The sequence below is a fragment of the Streptopelia decaocto genome, assembly GCF_964273445.1.
Source record: "Streptopelia decaocto genome assembly, chromosome: 4".
NCBI classification, from domain to species: Eukaryota; Metazoa; Chordata; class Aves; order Columbiformes; family Columbidae; genus Streptopelia; species Streptopelia decaocto.
This window is the reverse complement of record NC_138658.1, coordinates 4,608,561-4,630,437: the sequence shown is the minus strand read 5'-3', so window position 1 is coordinate 4,630,437 and position 21,877 is coordinate 4,608,561. Positions and strand designations below refer to the sequence as shown.

At 45.3% G+C, this 21,877-nt stretch overlaps 2 protein-coding genes across 2 annotated transcripts; both read left to right on the top strand.

The window, feature by feature from the left end:
• The first annotated feature begins 1,359 nt into the window (after nucleotides 1-1,359).
• Nucleotides 1,360-6,862, top strand: LOC309439125 (alcohol dehydrogenase 1-like). The gene is made up of 9 exons (XM_082051269.1): nucleotides 1,360-1,587; nucleotides 2,319-2,420; nucleotides 2,619-2,760; nucleotides 3,067-3,154; nucleotides 3,266-3,485; nucleotides 3,602-3,862; nucleotides 4,162-4,297; nucleotides 5,927-6,065; nucleotides 6,532-6,862. Exons 1-9 carry the CDS (start codon nucleotides 1,570-1,572, stop codon nucleotides 6,554-6,556), a joined length of 1,131 nt encoding a protein of 376 aa, XP_081907395.1. The 5' UTR covers nucleotides 1,360-1,569; the 3' UTR covers nucleotides 6,557-6,862.
• Nucleotides 6,863-11,570: 4,708 nt separating this feature from the next.
• Nucleotides 11,571-19,944, top strand: LOC309439123 (alcohol dehydrogenase class-3). The gene is made up of 9 exons (XM_082051267.1): nucleotides 11,571-11,625; nucleotides 13,639-13,740; nucleotides 14,381-14,522; nucleotides 14,625-14,712; nucleotides 15,495-15,714; nucleotides 16,238-16,498; nucleotides 17,215-17,350; nucleotides 18,119-18,257; nucleotides 19,640-19,944. The coding sequence occupies exons 1-9, from the start codon at nucleotides 11,614-11,616 to the stop codon at nucleotides 19,662-19,664; spliced, it is 1,125 nt and encodes a 374-aa protein (XP_081907393.1). The 5' UTR covers nucleotides 11,571-11,613; the 3' UTR covers nucleotides 19,665-19,944.
• Nucleotides 19,945-21,877: the final 1,933 nt, after the last annotated feature.

Below are 21,877 nucleotides of genomic sequence, written 5' to 3'. Positions count from 1 at the left end.
TTCTCCCTGCAGATCCCCGTCCACACTCAGCTGAAGATTAATTTGGGTGTGTGGTTGTGCAGCTCTGGATGGAGTGTTTCTGACAGATCTCCGAAATGCCTCTGATCCCGAGGTTCTCCAAGTGGGTTCAGGGCCACATGCAGCAGCTCTGCCTAACCCTTCCTTTAGGAGCTTTCCTGTGAACAAGCAGGGTCTGTGCTCCCATCAGAGCACAATCTGGCATTTAGCACACGACAACACTATGAAAAATCCACAAAATCCATGAAATATCCAATAATCTCCCAAGAGACAAACTCTATACCTGACAAAGTACAAATACTGCTTCCCCAGACTTTAAATTATGCCAGTGTCTATTGACCCTCACGTTGCATACAGCTGAGTGCTCCCATGTTCCTGCACGTGGCCATCATCACACAGAGCCTGGGCTTGAGCAGCAGGGCTGGGGAACAGGCTGCCCAGCGGCACTTTCACACAGCTGGAGCCACTGCCACACCACAGGGCCACCATTGCCCGGGCAAGAACCCAGCCAGCTGCTGGGGAACACTAACATTGCAGGTCTCCATCGGTGAAGCCAGAGATGGGTTCAGGGGCTTTGGGCACTAGGGGTTCACACTTGCAACAGCAAGTGCTGCTGCTGCTGCTGCCAACACAAACTTCTCCAAACAGCCCCCTGAAAAATGTAAATCTGGGGCTGACGTAGTCCTAAGTGAAGAAGCAGTTCCCAAACCTGACGGCCATGCACGGGGGGCTCATCTTAGCCTGGTCCTCCAACAGTGTCTCACTCATCCAGCCTCCTGCATATCACCTTGCTTGATGCCTCAGCAGAAACAGCTCTGTGAGAACCAGAAGAGCAAGTCCCCTTGCAGAAGTGGCTACACAAGCGTGAAACGAATGTGTCCTTGGAAACGCAACACCCTTCCTGACACATTCTCCCCTAAATACCCAGGTGAAAATAGCTGCAATACCACAAACAGTTAATCTTCACTCCAAAATGGCATGAGGGCTTGTCCACCATAACATGACTTCACTGTGTGTGTTTTCTTGCTTTAATCTTCTGTCCTTTTGAAATTCCGTGGGTTGAACCACTGCCAGGTGAAATGCTACCTCTTGATAACAAGAGAATCCAAGGGAGGCGGTGCTGCAAATATCCTCCCTCCACAGCCACCCGCAGGGACCAGAGGATAGAAATCTGGCTGAGCTCTCTGTGCCTGTCAGGCAGGGAGGGCAGGGCAGGGCACGGCCCGAGGGCAGAGCCACCAATAAAAGCCTCCCGGGAGGAATTCTGCCCGCTCCAGTGCAGAGGGCTGCCACCCATTGCCGTCTCCCTGCTGACACCAGCTCCTCTGCTCAACACTCCCTGTGCTCCTCTGCGTCCTGCATCAGACACGGATTAACCACAGCCCTCTGGCGACCGTTCCACACCAGGACTCCCCACGCTCCCTGCGGCTGCCCAGGAAGGCTCCAGTTCCACAGCCAGGACACTTCGCAACACGGGGCGTTGGGCAGACAGACGGCAGCTTCCCTCCAGCCTGCTGCACAAACAGCAACAGCTCTGCTAACAGGGACCTCATGGCCACTGCGGGAAAAGTAAGGACAACTCATCTCCCTTCTTCTTTCCTCAGGGGGCCTGTTCTTGGGGAAATACTCTGCAAATGGCTCAGCCTGTGCACCTCTACTGCACACCCTCTTTCCTCTGTCATTGCTCCACTAACCCCTCCAAACTCCTCCAGTCACACCACCTTCTGCTTTCATACAACTGCACATGTCGGTACCTGCCTTAGGCAATGCCTTCCTCTCCCGTTCTGCCCAGCAGCTCAGGAGTGGAAACGCTGAATTGTTCTGTCCTGAAAAACACCCTCCTGCTCAGCCCCGCTGTGTGTTCCCGCACTGGCAGGGAAACGCAGCTCTTCAGAGTCGCAGTCTTGCAGCCACTCCACTCCTGCATTCAACTGTTTCCTTGCCAAAACCGCTTGCTAGCTGAAAGCTGAATTTTCTGCTATCAAACCAGCTCTGGGGTTTGGGACATGCCATACACAAATCACCCCTTTGGCAAGGGAAAGAATCATCCAGCTTCCAGACAGACAGGGACCATTCCATAAACTGTCTTGTGGCCCTCAGTCCTTTATCTTACCAGACCAACAGGAAAGCTCCTAACAGGCATTTCCCTGGTACTAAAAGTGCTGCTCCTCTGGCCGGAAGATGCAGCAGCACATGCATTGCTGTCAAATCTATGAAGTATACTTGAGTCTCTTCCCTTCAGGGATAATCTCCATGTCACCTACCAAAGTCAGCAGCATAACCCTCTCTGTTGCTTCCAGGTCATCAGATGCAGAGCTGCTGTTGCCTGGGCTGCGGGCAAACCCCTCTCTGTTGAGGAGGTGGAGGTTGCACCTCCAAAGGCAGGTGAAGTTCGTATCAAGGTAAAAATGGATTCCATTTTTCTTTTTTTTTCTGTCTTGTCAGAATTGCTCTTCTTGTGGGTTATACCTGTCAGGGATCTATCCCCACCCATAAGCCATAATAGTCCAGAGCAGCACTGTGAAAAATCCTTCCACAAATTGAGTTAAACAGATGCCAAAGCGTTTCTAGAGCTCAACTGCTCTTTCTTCTCCAAACAGATTGTAGCCGCTAGCATTTGTCGCACAGATGACTACGTTGCGCATGGTGGCTTTCCTAACATTGATTTCCCTATTATCCCAGGCCACGAAGGAGCTGGGATTGTGGAAAGCATTGGAGAAGGAGTGACCTCTGTGAAACCAGGTAAAACACACACACACACACCCAGGAGTCAGCTCTTAAAGCGGATGATGTTGCCCCAAGTTCAGACATTCAACCACCCTGCTCCTTCATCACTGGCTCAAAACCTGAGTGCACACTGGTTGCACTGGGCTGTCTCATGCACATTCCGGCTCTATTCCCCATGCACACAAGCGTGTCCTCAGGACAGAGGGAGCAGAGGGTTCCTGGTAGGATGCTGCCATGGGAAAGCTCCACAGAGGCTCCAACAGGCAGCACCCCAGAGCCTGCTGAGCAAGCAGCTCCTAACAGGGATCTGCTTTGTTGCAGGAGACAAAGTCATCCCTCTCTGTATTCCTTATTGTGGGGAATGCACCTTCTGCCTGAACCCCGAAGCCAACTACTGCATGAAGTCCCAGTGAGTCTGCTTCTCCCTCCCCTCTACTCAAAAGGGGTCAGCTGTCTCTCAACCAGACACCTCCACACGTGCTTTACTTGATGACAAACAAATGCATGTGCCTCCCAACAGCTTCATAGAATCACAGAACTTGATGCCTGACAAGACCAGCCGGTTCACTTGCAAAGGGAAACAGATCCACCATTTCCTGTGGGTCAGCACCTTTGCAGAATACATTGTGACTCCTGAGTGTGCCGTTGCCAAGATAGATTCTGCTGCACCCCTGGACAAGGTCTGCTTGCTCGGCTGTGGGTTTTCCACCGGCTACGGGGCTGCCATCAACACTGCCAAGGTTGGTATTCAGGCGTGTCGAGCATCAGCCCCGTGGCTGCCCTCGCACCCTCCCCAGCCCTGTGTGACAGAAACCTCCTGTTCACGCTGGAGACTCACAGGGCCCCTGTTGTGCAGGTAAAACCAGGCTCCACCTGCGCCGTCTTTGGCCTCGGAGGAGTTGGCCTCTCTGTTGTCATGGGCTGCAAGGTGGCTGGAGCTTCCCGCATCATTGCCATTGATATCAACAACGATAAGTTTGCCAAGGCCAAGGAGCTGGGAGCCACTGACTGCATCAATCCTCAGGACTTCAACAAGCCCATCCAGGAGATGGTCACTGAGATGACTGGCCACGGCGTGGACTACTCCTTTGAGGCCATTGGGCGTGTGGATACCATGGTAGGTGGCATTTCAGCACGTTTCCTCTCTCCCATGTTATTTACGGGCTCCCGCCAGGGCAAAGTTCAGCCCTGCAGGCAGTTCCCTGCCCGCTGCCTGCACTACGGGACACCCCTTTGCTCAGAAAGGCCGCCTGTGGGCTTTGGGAGAAAATGATGTACGAGTCTTAAAAAAGGGAATGAGCTCTCCATGTCTGCTGTGATTTCAGATTACCGTGAGGGGCAGATGGCAGCACAGAAAGAAAGCTTTTCTGACAAACTCATCAGCGCGTTCTCTAATTAATTTGCCTGTCCCATTAGATTGCTGCCCTGGCCTCCTGCAATATGAACACTGGTGTCTTTGTGATGGTTGGGGAACTGCCTTCTGGTGGAGTAGTTCCTGTTGATCCTCTGCTTCTGCTGACGGGGCGTACATGGAAGGGGAGTGTACTCGGAGGTAGGAAACTCAAGACAGCAATTTAGATATTTCAGTCTTTACCCTTCACGGTAATTTCCAATTCACAGTATCACTGAATGGTTTGGTTTGGAAGGGAGCTTTGAAGGTCATCTTGTCAAATCTTTCTGCTGTGCACAGGGACATCTTTCACTAGAGCAGGTTACCCAAAGCCTTGTCCAACCTGACCTTGAACACTTCCAATGATGGCACATCCACAACTCTTCTGGGCAACCTGCTCCAGTGTCTCACCACCTTTGTCATTAAAAACTCTTTTATCCACCAGTATCTTCTAGTCTTTGTCTGCAGGGCTGTTCTCAATCAATTCTTTCTCCACTCTGTACTGATACTGGGCATTGCCCCAACTCTGGTGCAGGACCTTGCACTTGGCCTCATTGAACTTCATGAGGTTCCCATGGTCCCACTCCTCAAGCCCGCCAAAGTGCCTGCGGATGGCATCCCTTCCCTCAGCTGCACCACTCAGCTTGGTGTCATCTGCAAATGTGCTGAGGGTGCACTCAATGCCTTTGTCTATGTCACTGATGAAGATACTAAATAGTACAGGCCCCATGCTGAGGCACACTGTTCATTACTGGTGTCCACTTGGACTCTGAGCAATTGGCTATAACTCTTTGCATGTGGCCATCCAGCCAACTCCTTACCCATCTAAGAGTTGACCTGTCAAACCCATATCTCTCCAAATTAGTGGCAAGAATGTTGTGGAGGACTGTATTAAAGGCCTTACAGAAGTCCAGGTGGATGACATCTAGCTTTTCGATTGTCCACTGATGCAGTCGCTCCATTGTAGAAAGCCGCTAGGGCAGTTGGGCATGATTTGCCCTTGGTGAGGCATGTCACCTCCCTGTCTTCTATATCGTTCAACACATCCTCCAGGAGGATCTGTTCCATGTTCCTACTAGTCATGGAGGTGAGGCTGACTGGTCAGTAGTTGCCAGGTTCCTTCTTTCACCCTTTTTAAAAATGGGTGTGATGCTTCCCTTTCTCCAGTCACTGGGGGTTCAGTCCTGAACCTACACTATGTGCAGGAAGATCATAAATGTCCCATGAAAGCCATTCCTTGTTGCCCCACTTACACCTTCCTATGGCATCTTGCTCTCTCCTACAAGACACTCTACAAGACACTTCTGCACTCTTTTGATTGCTCTCATCCTCAACCCTCCATTGCACACATACCTGCTACTTGGCCTTTCAGGAGTGTCCACTCTCATACACACTCACATTTAACCCCAGCAATTGATCTTGGTTTGCATTTTACTGCAATTTAAGTATTTGTGTTTTATGCCAGAGGAGTGGTAAATGCACCTCCAGGATCTTCTTGCTCCATCCAGCTATACTCTCAGCTCAGAGGAGGAACACCCCTGCATTTTTAGCCCCATCCTCTTAAATTTGATGCATTAAAAGAAACAGGTAGCATGCATCACAAGGGCGCAGGCTTAAGTATATTTTACAGGTAGGCAAAGGCTGGCAGATGGGACAAGCTCGTGGTCAGCTCTAATATTCTGCTCAGAGGAGAGCTGCTACACTGTTGGCACCAGAAAACTCTACGAACATTACATTATCAAAACAGCATTTCTCTGATTATTCACGGCGAGTGATTTCTCCTGTCTCTAGGTTCGAAGGCAAGAAATTTTATCCCCAAATTGGTTTCCATCTATCTGGAGAAGAAAATCAACTCAGACTTGCTGATCACGCACACGCTGCCATTTGCTAAAGTGAACGAGGGATTTGAGCTGTTACGTGCAGGAAAAAGGTGAGATCCTGACCAGCACAAGTGAGGTACAGCACACGCCACCTCCACCCAAAATTCAAACTGCCCAACCCCTCTGGCAGGCAGAGCACGCAATGCTCCCTTCTCAGAAAGCATCCGAGACTTTTGAGTAACAGGGCCGACCGTTTGTAAGCACAGGACAGGCAAAGGAGAACGAGGAGTAAGGGGCATCCTTGGCAACAACAGCATCAAAGCCAAAGGAAGGAGGAATGTATCTGACAGTGGCAGCACAAGACTTTGGGGAGGGACAAGGTGCCTTAGCTCCCGAGGGTTCCATTCAGCACGTTTGGAAGGCTGCCCCGTTGCTGCACGTCACATGCAGCAGAGTTAGGACGACGCTGGATGAGAAAGACGCAGCCGGTCCTCAGGCACACCTGCCTGCCCGCTGCCTGCTCCTGAACACTCCAGACACAGCACTTGTAACTCCCCCCTTCTTTTCCGTTTTCAGTATTCGCACTGTCCTGCTCTTTTGAAGGACACAACTGTGGGAGGTGAGCAGAGGGACCAGCACAGCAGACCACCTCCCTCGTCACCCAGCACCTCACTTAGTGAATGCAAACGAAGAACTGGCCAACACCGGTGCCACTGCCAGCTCTCCCGTGCCCAGCCAAGACCCAGGAGGACGCCTCTCCCGAGAAAATGCTTTTAGCAATAAAGGGCTTCAGTCAAACTTGTCCCATGCAGTGCACTCCATCAACAGAGTCCCACGGGGCAGGAGGAGCTCTTCCTCATACCACAGGCCCTTCCATCACAGCCCTGGTCCCAGCAGCGAACACCTGCCTTTGCACCCTCCACTACTGCTGCTTCCCACCTTCACCCACCTTACACACTTCTGCCCACAGGTCTCAGTCCCCATCTCAGCTGGGTGAATGCTGCAACTCCAGCCCTTTTCATAAAAAAATGAGGTTTTCTTATCAAGTTACTTTGCCCTATTGTCTCCTAATTAAAACTTATCTGACACATGAACACATAGAGCAAGTCAGGATACGAAATATGGTTGAATGCAGATATACACTATCTGTCATTAAAAAGCTACTCATTAAATCCATGCCTGCTGACATACAAGTTTGATTTTCTTTTCCCTCTATTAATCGATAAGAAAGAAAGTCCTTTCCTAAGGTGCACACAAAGCCGCACAGCAACAGGATCTCAGGGTCAACTCCCCCCGACATCCACATCCATTCCAAATGTTTGGCAGAGATGTCAGCTCCCCATAGCACTTCACAACTGCGAGCAGGGAGTCGGCAGTTCCGAAATCTGTGTTGTCTTCACGTCAGTGTTGGGTTTGGGACTTTGACGGAGGAGAGCAACGCATGGATGTTTAAGGAAAAATAATATGACACATTTGAGAGACCTTTTGACAACCATTTTGTAGACTATAAGCTCAACAGCAGAGACTGGACATGTCCTAAGAGGCAGGGAATACCAGTACATGTAGCACTGTTCACGTTTATGTCCTTACGTGTGAGACGGAAACATAAGCCATATGTATTAATGTTATCTAGGAAGCAACTGAATGATTACATTATCCGTCACAGTATTTGTAAAATTTGTTGTTGTAAACTTCAAACACTCGCAATCATATGGGAAATCAGCCCTACAGCATTTGTCCTCTGGAACTGCTCTCCAACTCTTGCACCATGCAGAAAACTGAATAGTGACCAAAACCAACTAAAATAAGGCTCAAAAGCCGTGTAAAGCGGGTCTGTCTGAACAGATTCAAGACTATTTTTGTTTTCAGCTAAGCACTTAAACATCAGTCCACTTTCATAGTGGAGTGAAGATTGCAAAGCACATGAAAGCAACTAATCCTGGAGAAGAAGCACATCTTTGCTCCACCAAATCCAGGCAGAGCACTGACAGGATAAGAGGCATGAAGGACATGTGAATCACCTGTAGGGATGGGTGGCCTACGCAGGAGTCTGCAGAGCGATGCCTTCCTGATTCATGAATGCTGCATTTGTTTTTCAGATCAGGACTGTGGGATTTTTTTTTACATCTTAACAGATTTTTTTAAAGAAAAAAAATTTATATTAGCACATCTATAATTTTGTTCAATTTTGTTGAGCTCTGCTCACTATAGCATTCTAAATGGTTCCTGGTCTAAGACTAGAGCTGGTTGGATCATGAAGGTCCTCAAGGCTAAATTAGGCATGTGGAAACTTTTTTCATTACAGACACCATGAAATCTTGCACAGCAGGCCCAGGAGTGGGACGGGCAGAAGGATGAACTGGCTTTCTGGCATTTCTGACATGCTGGAGTCAAGTTCTCATGTGTGACCAGGAAAAACTGATTCTCTTTACTGGCATTTAACCATATAATATCGATTTGTAACCTCTTTGTCCATCATCTTTCTGTTCCTTTTATAGGCACTCCTTGGCAGCAGCTCACAGTTGAGTGTATGATAAATCTGGTGATTCTAGCTGGTTGCCAAATTACACATGACTATGTGCATCCAATATTTTATCGTGTGGTATTTCTTTCCAGGGTAACAAGGGAAAGGACGCATTGCTCTTTGCAGTAGTTTCCGTTATTTAGTTTATCTGTTTCAGCTACAATTCTATTTTAATAAATTCTACTGCTCAGTTTCCAAAAATAAATTAAGGGTATAAACACTAAACAAGGGGAAAACTTTTTGCTGTATCTGGCTTTGTTTGCACAGGAACAAATGGGGTAAAGTAGCCTAGAAATCAAAAGAAGACTAATCAGATCAAACTATCATAAATAATCTTAATGGCAGTAAACCCTCCTAATTTTAGTGCAGAACATGACAGGTTTATTCTAGGTCTACGTGATATATGCATTTAAGAAAGTGCAGCTCACACAAAATGGAATGGTATGCATTGAAAGGCAATAAGGGACAGTAGCTAGCGCTATATTATTTGAAGCATATACAGAGCAGTAGATAACTTATCATGTAACATTTATACACATTCCATGGACGTGCTCTCCTTCTTGCAAATGCTGTTGTACTTTTCATAGATTTCCAGCACCAAGTCCCACATAATATTACAGTACAACTGTGCAAAAACTTCCCCAGAGAACACAATTGCCGCTGTGAGCAGGTCATTCCGCTGAACAGACCCTTCTTTTGCTGCTGAACATTGGACCCATAACACTATCATGCCTTTTGGCCTCTTTTGAGCAATTCTTATCCCAATCCGTAGCCCTTTGAACTTCTGCAAAGCCCTCAGCACAAACAGCGATTACACAGCACATCATGAACACACAAAAAAGTTATCAAGGATTAACAAATTCCATATTGTCTGCCAAATTACAGTAACTTTTGCCCATGGAACTCACTTTGCCCCGCTATAAAAGTTACCCATAATTCTGTTAACTACTTTTAAAGGATAAAACGATAAGGTCACAGGTAATGAGATAACACCAAAATGACTCGTTAAAAGTTTTGAGTTTTAGCACTTCCCTACCAAGAAAACACTAGAATAAAGTTCTTCTCAGTAAACAATATGTTTCCCTAATACTGCATGTGCATCTGCACAGCCTTAATTTGATTCTAGTGACAAGTCTCAAAGAAAGTAATGAATGAGCCCTGCAGCTCTGTAGTAAATATAAACACATACTAGGTTTGTGCAGGGTTGGGAAAAAAATCCCACCACACCGATGTATTAGAAGCAAACCACCTCCTCCGTCTGTACCGTCATGCAATACTTCTAAGTTTTGCTAACTTCACAGAAACATTCATTCTTCATTTTTGAAAAAATCTAAACCTAGATGAAACAAAAATTGACTGCTATAAAATAAGTCTGCCCGAAAGTCAATTGTAACCTGCACTTCAGCAATTATTTTGAATTGTTGCTATGTCAAGTAGCAATGAGCTCTGTCACTAAATCAGTGCCACCTGATGGTTGCGTGCCACTTCACTCACTGCATACTGTTTTGTTTGGGGAAAATAAACCAGACAATGTTTTCTCCATCCAAACTGATGTTTCTGATTAGCACATAACACCTTCTAGAACAACACACCAAAACCAACCCCATTGTCAAAGCCACGGTAGCACTGGGAGCCCTCACCTACAGAACTTTCCCATATAAACCTGAAAGACACATGACAAAGCATAGACAGGTCCGTCAAGAGCACAGTGTGGATTTACTTGCATGGTACTAAGAACAGGAAGAAAGTTGCAAAACCACTTACCATGTGTAGGGGCTTCCAGTAGCACACAGTGACACTGGAGGTGGCATCACAAAACTGCAAGGGAAGGAAAAATGAAAAAAACAACCACTTTAATCTCTGAAATTGGACTATGAACATTAAACAATTATTATTTATATATTTTACACTTTTCTCTACCAGAATCAGTACCTGCAGTTTCCAGAATGTCAGATACTAACAAAAGTTAAGAACTGCAGAGTTTAGTTAAACATAAAATGTTTGTTTTTAGAAGCACTGATAAACCGGGGGTGACCAAGAGCATGAAATTCACAAGGGAGGCTGACAGAGCTGAATGTGACCAAGGAAATGGACAAACCCTGCTTTGATTTCAACAAGGTTGTAGCGGCATCAGTGAACACAAACTAAGTAACTAGTGGAAAGCCTTAAGGTCATGGAACAGGCAGCCTGATCACACATCCTTTCACTCCTTCTCATCACCTTTCACTGTAGGTGACACGTGTATAGCACTTTCACTGCCTGAATTACCTTCAGCTTTCCTGACCCTACAGATTCGCCATTTTCCATAAGTGATTAAGTTTTGCGTCATTTTTATGTTACTTTTAAAATGCTATAGTTATTTATGTTGTGTTATTGAAGTTTATTTTTTTCTCCAAGTTGGCACTAATGGCTTAACTAGCCGAGCACTGATTGGGGTGCAAAGAACACATGCTGGAGACAGGAGCCACAAAAACGGCCACACCACAATGCGGGACCGCGAGAAAATGGCCAGACTCTTGTGTGCCCTCGGGTCTGCAGGGAGAGCAGCGCTGCAAGGCTGGGAACCCCAGCGGGAGCCCCTGCCCTGCACCCCAGGGCAAGAATCACAGAATGGCCCGAGTTGGGAGGGACCCACAGGGATCGTCGAGTCCAACTCCTGTCCCTGCACTGACAACCCCACAGGTCACCCCGAGTGTCTGAGGACGTTGTCCAGTCTCTTCATGAACACTGTCAGGTTGGGGCCGTGACACCTCCCTGGGGAGCCTGTTCAGTGTCCAGCACCTCTGGGGGAAGAACCTTTTCCTAATGTCCAGCTGACCCTCCCCTGGCACATCTTCTGCCATTCCCTGGGGTTCTGTTGTTGGTCACTAAAGAGCAGAGTTCGGTGCATACCCGAGGAGGAGGCATTTCGTCCATCGCCGCGCTCTTCACCTGCCCTCACCCCCGCCCCAACGGCCGCTTTCAACGGTCACTCTAACGGTCACTCTAACGGCCGCCTCGCGCTCCACCCCGCCCCGCACGCGGGCGGGGGGGGGGGCGGCGGCAGCGCGCATGCGCTCGAGCGGCGGGGAGTGGGCGGGGCGACCTTTCCCCTTCTGCCCCGCCCCTTCCGGCGAACGGCGGGACGGCGCGTCATGGCCGGCGGGGTGAGGCAGCGCCCGTGTGTGCGCGGTGCTTGTTTGTTCGCACGGTGTTTCTGTTTGTTTGTACGGTGTTTGTTTGCACGGCGCTCGCAGCCCTGCAGCCACCCCGCCCGCGCTGGGACGCTTTCCGGAGCCAGGGGCTTGCGGGCCCTCGCTGATTTCTTCGCTCCAGCCCCAGCGCTGCGGTAGCGGAGTGTGGGGTGCGGGGCGGGGGGTCGGCCTGTGCCACGCGTGTAAGGGGCGGCAGGAATCAGGGCGGTGTTTGCGCTGTATTGGCAGGATAAGGAGCGAACCTCCAGGCGTTGCCGCCCCGCGTTGTAACCAGCCCCGGAGCGCGGTGCTGGCCCCGCGGGTTCCGCCGGTGTGCGCGGACCCTGTGGGGTGGAAGAACAAGCAGAAGACCGTGAGCTTGCCCGGTTTTCTATGGGCTTTGGGTAGATGTGACTTAATAAGCTTGAAGGAAGTGAAAAACGCATCATTTTGCGCACAGCGCTGGGAGAGTGTTGGCTCCCGAGTGCACAGCTGTGTTCCTGTACTAATGCATTAATAGAGAAAATGAAGAACTGGTGAAAGCTGGTTGGGTTTGTTGTTTTCCCAGTCGTTGGCTTCAAGATTTTCAGCAAAGCAACAGTGGAAAGCTTTGAGTATCAAAAGGTCAGGAGATGGGACTTTTCAGATAGTCCAGGGGCCTTTATGGCTGTGTGAGCTGACTGTGATTTCACAAGCCAGCTTCTTTAAAAGTGTCTCAATCATGACGTATTACTTCAAAACAGACTTCCAGATGTGTAATATTCGTTTTGGGAAGATCAGAATTTATCCCATAAGGAGACTTTTCTTTTCTCCCCTCTTTAATCCTGCATTTAACTAAGCTTGTAGAACCTCAGATTTCAGGGATATGCAGCATCCTGTGCGAGAACAAGTGACTTTATGAGGGACGGATTGAAAACCTCTAAATGATTCACAGAATGACGGCTCTTCTTGCACCATGTGCCTTCAATTTAGATTTTCTGGCAAAATCTTTGGTACATTTTGCGATTATGGCCCAATGCCCAGGCTGTGACTCCACAGTTAGTTACTGTGCTGCATTCAGTGCATTTTTATAATATTTATCCTGGGAATAAAAAGCAGGGCAAGGGGAGTTCAGGGTTTGAGGTTTGTTTTCTGCTACAAAGCTTCAGGCCTTTTAGGGTTGGCAGTATTTATTTTAGTGTGTTTAAGCCAAGGTAAATGTCTGCAGTTCTGTTTCAGGTACAGCGAGGTTAACAGGTTCTGTTAAAATCTTATAGTTTATTGTACATCAGAAATACTACAGAAATTCATAAACTACCCATTTTCCTGTACACACGGGTGATGAATCAGACCTGGCAAAGCTCAGCAAGTGGTCTTGGTGCTGTTATTTCTTCCAGGCAGTCACATTTTTAAAAGGCTGGCAATTGGAAATTTGCATTAATTGCCTTTCAGTGCTTCCACACAAACACCACAGCTAGTTTGAATACTCAAAATGTCATTTTCTTATATCAATATATAGTGCATGCTGTGAAATGCTTCATGTTTCCAGCTGTCATGGCTATGGCTTAGATCATGTTTGCATGGAAGAAAATCAGTGCAAGTCGTCTGGTGTAACTGAATTATTCCAAAATGCATGGGATGCTATTCTGGAGTAGATTGCAAAGGGATCTGTCTTGTTTGGGACAGCATTCCTCATCAGGCTTTATGTAGGTAAGGGCTTGGATTTGATTGCACAGCTCGTCCGAGTGTCCTGCAGGAAGCTAATGCACATCTTTTGTCGGTCAGAAAGCAAAACTCAGATTATTTGATACCCTGCCCGTTTTATCCTTATTTTGCTCAATAAGAGAATGACATCCGAATTTCAGATCTTGGCTCACTTATCATTTAGCTTCCTGAGAACAAATGTAGGGCAATTAAGCTTTTGTGCTGAAATGTTGCATTTCAGATCTGGGATTCTTTCCAAGAGCCAGAAGCGTTTCTCTCATTTTCTCACTTGTTGTCTTTCAGGTGATCAAATGCAAGGCTGCAGTTGCCTGGGAGGCAGGTAAACCTCTCTCTCTTGAGGAGGTGGAGGTTGCTCCACCAAAAGCTCATGAAGTTCGTATCAAGGTAATTAAATCAATCGTTACCTGTATGCATTGTATTTTGGGAGACTGAGTAGTAAAGCTGAACAGTTTGTTTACCAACAGAGGAAATGTTGAATGGATAGCGCCAGTTCGCTAGCATCTCAGTTGGCTTTACAAAGGAAATTATGGTATTTAGATCTTCTGTTTATTCAGATATTATTTAGATCTCCTGTTTATTTTATTCAGTAGCCCGTATCTGCCAGAAAGTGTATGTGAAGGCGAGTGGAAAGGGCCTCTGCATGGTGCTTAAGACTTAATCTGGATTTATGGCAGTACCGAGAGTTCTGTGTGGACTCTGGTCATTTTACCTTTTAGAGAACAACTTACTTCAAATCCAGGATGCCAGCCTGCGTTGGGATAGTTTAGAGTACCGGTGTCTGGCTTTAGGAAACCAGACGTCATCTTCTACCCGTTTCAACATCAGAATTCAGTTGATGGAAATGAGAAAAGGTGTATTGTCATGACTTTCCTTTTTCGAAGTACAAAACAGTGCCTTGCCAGTTAAAGTATGTTGGCCGTACCACAAGCGCTACCAGCATTGGCAGATTTGTCCCGGCGATTTTTCCGAGTTTCAGGCCAAAGGGAGGTATGTAGATCTGTGCTACTATCCTGTTTCTTCACAGATAGTCGCCTCTGCTGTCTGTCACACCGATGCCTATACATTGAGTGGAGCTGATCCTGAAGGATGTTTCCCTGTGATCTTGGGCCACGAAGGAGCAGGAATTGTGGAGAGCGTGGGGGAAGGAGTAACGAAACTAAAGCCGGGTAAGAAGCTTTAAGTGAACACAATAAAAGCCATGAAAGTTAAATAACTTCATTTATTTTCCTAATGCCTCGTTTGTTAACTAGCCACTTCTTCTTTCTCAGGGGACACCGTTATCCCTCTATACATCCCCCAGTGTGGAGAGTGCAAGTTCTGTAAGAATCCCCAAACAAATTTGTGCCAGAAGATAAGGTCTGTATGCTTTTTATTTTGACACACAGTATAGTATTTGTTCAGTGTACACCTGTTCTAGTTATCAAAAGTAACTGACAAGAGTTATCTTTGAGTAAATATCTTTCGTGCATCATTGAATGATTTGGAAAGTACACGTTTTAAGGAGTCTGTTATGCACTACTTCCTATTCTTCCTTTTATTTTTTTCCCTTAAATAAATCTGTTTTTCTTTTTTCGTGTATGTGGTGGTGTAAACTACAGGCTTGTGTCCACAGCTTTGACAACATAAATGCTCCGACTCCATATTTAATCCATAATTAAGGGAAATACTTCAGGGAATTTAGCTCTTGGGCTCAACACCAAAGCTGTGAGAGTGGTACAGAGTTATACAAAAAGCTCTTTTTTCCTTAACACCTTCCTGGGTAGGTTTCCAGCTCCCGTTCTGAAAAAGGTCTCCCGAAACCCAACAGAAACCTCTGCTGACAGGACAGGTGCTGCGCAAGGGAAATGCCCTGAAGGAGGTGAAGATGGGGATGTGGCAGCGGCACAGTTAGTGCTGGTACCCAACAAGGGCAACATCTTGATAATCTCCATTTCTTTCAGTGCTGCTGGGGAGGAACGAGCAGCACGAAGCTTTAAGACTTCAGCATCTAATTTCTGTGAACACCTGGGTTTATTGGAATGATTAAAAAATAACGCTGCAAGCACGCAACTGCATCTCTGCGCTACTTAACAGATACTGCCCGGTGAGAGCATTTACTGCTTAAGACTCTGACTGTACTTTCTTGTCTTTGCCATAAGAATTACTCAAGGGAAAGGCCTCATGCCTGATGGCACCTGCAGATTCACCTGCAAAGGAAAGCAGATTTACCACTTCATGGGGACCAGCACCTTCTCCGAGTACACCGTGGTGGCCGATATCTCAGTAGCCAAGATCGACGCTGCAGCACCTCTGGATAAAGTCTGTCTGCTGGGCTGCGGCGTCTCGACTGGCTACGGAGCTGCCCTGAACACCGCCAAGGTAAAGGCTGCGCTTGCCTCGGGCTTGTCCTGGCAATGGTATGTGAGCCAAAGCACACAGACAGCTTAGGGACCAGGTTAGGACTGTAAACGTGATGTACCCAATTTCCATTTATTCTTCAGCTGATATTTAGCTAAGAATGTCTAACTTCTCCATAAAGGCCAGAGCAGGTTAGAAGAACCTGATGCCCTTTAAAGGAAATCCAGGTAGAACATTCCGCATCCCTTTTGATGCGAACTGTATATAAATTACTTTTCCAATCCCACGTAATATTGCTGCAAGTCGTGCTGATAGTTTAAAGCTCAGGTGAGACAGAGCTGTGAGTGTGCACGAGTCATGGGGAGGTGAAAGGAGTCAAGTCTTTGGGCAAAAAGAAAAGCTTAGTACCTAAAGAGCTTTTGGATTAAATTTCTGTATAGTTTCAAAGCGATAAAGTCTTGTAGCCATATATATTTGCTTCCATGTTTCCCTCATTACTGAAGGATAAATGTTCTCTGTGTTATGGATCTCTTATGGCTTCTAGGTGCAACCAGGCTCTACATGTGCCGTCTTTGGCTTAGGAGCAGTTGGGCTGGCGGTTATTATGGGCTGTAAAACCGCAGGAGCATCCCGGATCATTGGCATCGACCTGAACAAGGATAAGTTTGCCAAAGCCCAGGATTTTGGAGCTACTGAGTGCATCAGCCCTCAAGACTTCAAGAAGCCCATCCAGGAGGTGCTGATGGAGATGACCGATGGGGGGGTCGACTACTCGTTCGAGTGCATTGGGAATGTTGGAGTTATGGTGAGTGTTTGCCTAACAATAGCATGTAAAGGGAGCGGATAGCGAACTGCCACACAGTTGTTGAGCTGAACAGCAAAATGAGCTGCTTTCTTGCTACAGAAAACATGCCCTACTCATTAATTCATTTTTTTAAACAGTAAATGGTAACTCTTATAACTAAAATGACCAACTGACATCCAATTCTAATTATGTAGATGCAGATGCTACTTTTTAGGTTGAAAATGGCACTTATAATCTACAAACTTTTTTCCTTAATGGGAGTTCTTTAAAATCCTGAGTTTTCCTACCTTGACAGTCGAAAAATTGACAAAACCCACCACGTAAAATACATTGTGCAACGAACGGTAAAAACTCAAGGACCACAAGTATCTCCCTAATTCCTCAAATAATGATTTTAACCTTTGGAAATGCAGAAGTAATACTGGATATAAGGCGAGTATTCCTCACTGTCAGAAATGTGGTCTATATTGTCTCTGATTGTGGTTTATCCCAACTCCAAGTGGAAGGTCAGAGTGACTTCTCTGGAAGCCAGATGGGATACAGAAAGAGCAAAATGAATCTTTAACAGCATAAGGCGTCTGAACCAATGGAAAATTTAATGTAGTATTTTTTGTTCCTTAAATACTGATGTGGGGATTCGTTAATGGGCAAAAGGAAGCGCAACCTGTGCCAGTTTAGGCAATAAACACTCTGCTTTGTCTTACCCGTGTGTGAAGAGGGCTGCCTTGGAAGCTTGTCACAAAGGCTGGGGAGTCAGCGTGATAGTCGGAGTCGCTGGCGCTGGTCAGGAGATCTCCACGCGGCCATTCCAGCTGGTAACTGGGCGGACATGGAAAGGGACCGCCTTTGGAGGTAACTCTCCTCTGCTACGGGGGGGAAAATAGTTTACTACGGGTTAAAGCTGGGAAGAACACGCTGCCTTGCTTTTGCTTGTGTTGCCTTGTAACATAAAGACTTTCAAAAGCTGATATTCCTACAGACATTGGTGTGTTATCTCACAGATTTTGAAGTATATAACCATATGCTCCTCAGTACTAAATGAGTGGTATAGAGATTGTGTTATCACCAAGTGAAGGTTCAGTTTGGTCCAGTGAAAGGACCTGGTCTTTGGGGAGATGGGAACACACATAAATATATTTGTGTTGTTTATTCACTATAGCACATTCCCAGCCCCACAATTTGCTTAAAGAGCTTTAAAATAAAAAGCAACAAGTTCTTGGTAGATATCATCTGCTGTCACACCAAAAACATGTCAAGACTTTTACAGCTAACAAGAACTTGGGGGTTCTAACTGCTGAAGTTCATGGAAGTATCCAAACCTGATGTTATTATTATATTGCCTCTTTTCCATGTAAAACAAAGTGTAGTTGGGTTATAAAGATCCATAGAGGGACTTTCACCTAGTGAAAGGTTAGTGCATGTACGTGTTCAGATAAGATGTGCTCTTATGTTCCTTCCTCGCTAGAGCAGGAGGGACAAACAGGACACTGATCTGGTTGCTTTTCATATTTAGCACACGAGTGCTAAAACCTCATGCAGAGGTTGTGTATTTTTCATTACTCTCTGTTCTCCGAGGTGGGTGGGAAGGGGAAAAACAAACGCACGCTTTCTGTCTCTCAGGCTGGAAGAGCGTAGACAGTGTACCGAAGCTGGTGAATGACTACATGGCCAAAAAGATCAAGGTTGATGAATTTGTGACTCACACTCTGCCTTTCGACAAAGTTAATGAGGCTTTTGAGCTGATGCATGCAGGAAAGAGGTAACGTTCATAATATTGAAAGGCGTAGAAGACATTTATTGATGAGACACTGTCAAAATATAGGTTACCTGCCTGCTGTCATGTTTTAAAGCAGGAGGATAAAGGCTGACACGTACCACACACATTGGTTCTGAGATAAACAAATAGACTTTCCCTGAGCTTCTAGGAATGTGCCAAAACACAGGCAGAGAGTGAAAAGCAAACAATGTATAAAGGAAATGCACACGTATGTAAAGCTGATAAAAGGCGTAAGTCAGCGTTAGGCTTCCAACGCTACTGAACGTTCTTCCTCAGAAAAACAAACGTGAAGAGACTGAATGGGAGTTCACGTTAATACATTTTTACAAGTCGTGAAGCTATTAGTCTATTTTAATTAAATAGTAGATTTCAGTATATGTTCAAACTATTTAGGATAGATTACCAACACAATCCATCACTTGGAATGATCTTTTACTGTGCTACATTTTAAAATATTTTTTTTTCTAGTTTGAAGTGGGGTAGAACATTTGTATGATGGGTTTGTATTTATTAACGTGCAGCAGGTTCTGCCTTCATTAAGATAAGTGGCGGTTTGGACTGTTGGTACTGCAGCCTTAGGCCACAGCTGTATTAAAGCTTTATTAAAGCTGTATTCAAGTTATTAAAGAGGCTCAACTCCACTACTTGACAAGTAGTGATCACCCTACAAAGGCTGTGCCCATAAGGTCTTCTGATCAGAGGATATAATGGGTGATCACTGTAAAGCCCCATACAGATACAGGCAGGATGTGCTCGAGGGAAAATGAGGACCAGCACGGGGAGATTTTATCTCAGTCCTTACTGATGCATTGCATAGAACTTTCTCAATAGTAACTTAATCTGCTTTATGTCATGTGCATTCCTATTTTAGATCAATCAGTTAACAGTAACTGCATTTGTAGCTTTTACAATTGGAAGCATTTCATCTTTGTTAATTTCATCCAGCACTTGATCCCCTTTCCAATTTATAAACTTTGGTATCATTTCAATGCTTTATTCCTACATGAGCATGTCCTATAGAACTAATAATGAAAGGGACTTAAAATTCTCCAAGCAATTAAGAGCAAATGCAGGTCAATATTAATGTTCCTGAACAATATTCTTGGCCAGCTACTGAAAAACGACATTCACATAGTTTGAAAAAGCTTCAGTTGACTTTATCTTATTGGGGAAGAGACCTAAAAAACTCAAAGGTAACAAGCATTACTAACATTTTCAGACAAGATTTTTAATAAATATTATAGGCATAAGTAACTTAATTCCTCTAAGATAGGTTGAGATAAAGTGTGTCTCAGCAATTAAAAGGAGGGAAGAGGAGAAAATGAACTTACTGGTAATTTTTCTTTCTTCTTTTCCATTTTAAGCATTCGAACTGTCCTAAATCTTTAGAGCCAAATGTGGACCTTCCAGTTGGCCAGCATCATGGTAGCCATCCTTTTATAATGGAATTTCTGATAGAGGGTAGAATCAAGCGAATGAAAACTCACTGGGACTAGGAAGACGTTGTATTGTACGGCAAGCATTCTCAATATGAAGTAACAAAAAAAATCAGTAACCACAGACTAGTGTTAAATAATTAGCACTGGTTGTGGAACTTGTATTTCTGTACTTGTTCTTCAACTTCAACGATGCCTAACTCAATCTAGTTAATAAAAAGCATTTTTCTAAACACAGCGTTGGAATTATTCAGCGTTAAGACTGTGATTGCCGCTTTACTGTTTTCCTCTAGTGATTTTACAGTAAGTGTATATGACAATAGCAAACAGTGTGGGGTTCACCGCACCCATGTGCTGCGGTCGCACTGACCGAGTGGCACGAGCTCCAAGAGCGTCTGAGGCTGTTGTGGGGGCACAGAGGATGGGTGACCCAGACCCACCTTGAAGCCAAACACAGAGCAGAGTGTGGCTGCAGGTTTTTCTCTTTAACTGTAGCTGAATTGCTCTGACTGGATGAAATTTCTTTGAATTGCAACCTGGAAACAGCGTCACAGGAGACAGCAGAGAATGGACTGCAGCACAGAGGCAGAAACGCTCCCCACTTAGACATTTTATACAGAAAAAGTGCTTTTCAGTGAACGAAGGACACTAAGAGACAAGTTTCACGTTTTAAGGGAGTCTGGTCAGAACTGTTACAGAAAACTCTAAATGCAAACAGTAATCTTATTACAAGTTCTCTCTCACCACTAACAACTACCTTACCCCAAGACATTGTTATACAGTTGGGACAATTACATCTTTTCCATTTGTCATTGGAAAGATATCCCAAGAGCATTCTGAAAATAGTTGAGGTAGCTGAATTTCTAACTTCACTTCAGACAGAGTAAACAACCAAATTAACTCATGTGAATGTCATAAGAATTCCATTTTGAGCATCTAGAAGAAACAAAAAGTGAATTTGTACCAGGAAAGTGAGGCCTCCAACATAGTGAAGTGATTCTCAGTACCTTGTAGCTCCAGAAACGCTGGTGGAACATTAGAGAATTCAGTAGAAAACTGTCAAGTTGTTCCAGTAAGAGTTTAACTACAAGATGGTATCAATAGAATAGCAGCTCAACATCTGAGCAAAACTACCCCCAACTGGCTCTAACATATTTAAAATATTTATACCATAACAGCTGTTATGCACAGCTTATGTGGAGACTGTGCAGTCATGTTGTCTGCATCACATTATAACTTTTTATTTACAAAAAGCTTCCAACATGAAATGTGTATGTGCTCTGCTGGCTGTCATGTAAAAGATGCAGTTTGTCCCCTCATTATGTTACTTTTATTCAACATTGGCTCTCAAATCTTCTCTCTTTAAACAGCACAGAAAGTTTCCACACTCCCTTACATGATAGTAAAGGGAAAATAGATTGTTTTAGAACTAATTGCAGGACTGTGTTTTGGCAAAAGTGTATACAATCCCTGAAAATTTCATTAGAAAGCAGATGGAGGTTGGTTTGTTTGGGGTTTAAGTGAATAGCAAATTCTACTAAAAAAATCATGTATAATATCCAGTCAGCACAAGCAAAGTTACAGCTAGACAGGTTGAAGAAAATAGCCTAAATTTTCCACTTGTTTAAAAATACTGGAGTAACGTGAACTCAGTATAAACAGTTTTCACGCTGTGATTTCAATTTATAGTTAGAAAGGCATAGCATCATAGATTTTTTAATAATGTACAGTGTTAAATTTGGTTGTACTGGTGCAACAAACAACAAGCGGTATTCAAGTTGCACGTGTGCAAGTTTAAGGGTGATTTTTAACTAACTGTTATCTACCAGTAGGACTTGCGCTAGTGCAAGCAAACCTGGCCATCATTGAGAACGCTATGGCTCATTTTGGATCACAAAAAGAAATCATTTAAAAAAAGTTATTTCTGTTAAAAGCAGCCGCAACTTTTATTTGATAGACCAAAAATGAAGTCGTCTCTCCCCACACCCCCCATCATACACACACACACATATATAGAAAAGGCAAGACCGTTTTCAATGAATGATATGGTGGGCAAACCTCCAGGGCAGTCATCTCAATACAGACCGTCTCATTCACCACAGGTAATGCCACTCAAGTACTACAGCCTGTCTCGTTAAAATCTATACGCGCACACACACATGCATA

Bases quoted from the DNA above. Each gene is read 5' to 3' on its own strand.
- LOC309439125 (XM_082051269.1), top strand. The intron at 3,486-3,601 runs GTTGGTATTCAG...CCTGTTGTGCAG, and splicing joins CTGCCATCAACACTGCCAAG to GTAAAACCAGGCTCCACCTG. The intron at 3,863-4,161 runs GTAGGTGGCATT...CTGTCCCATTAG, and splicing joins TTGGGCGTGTGGATACCATG to ATTGCTGCCCTGGCCTCCTG.
- LOC309439123 (XM_082051267.1), top strand. The intron at 14,523-14,624 runs GTAAGAAGCTTT...CTTCTTTCTCAG, and splicing joins AGTAACGAAACTAAAGCCGG to GGGACACCGTTATCCCTCTA. The intron at 18,258-19,639 runs GTAACGTTCATA...TTCCATTTTAAG, and splicing joins CTGATGCATGCAGGAAAGAG to CATTCGAACTGTCCTAAATC.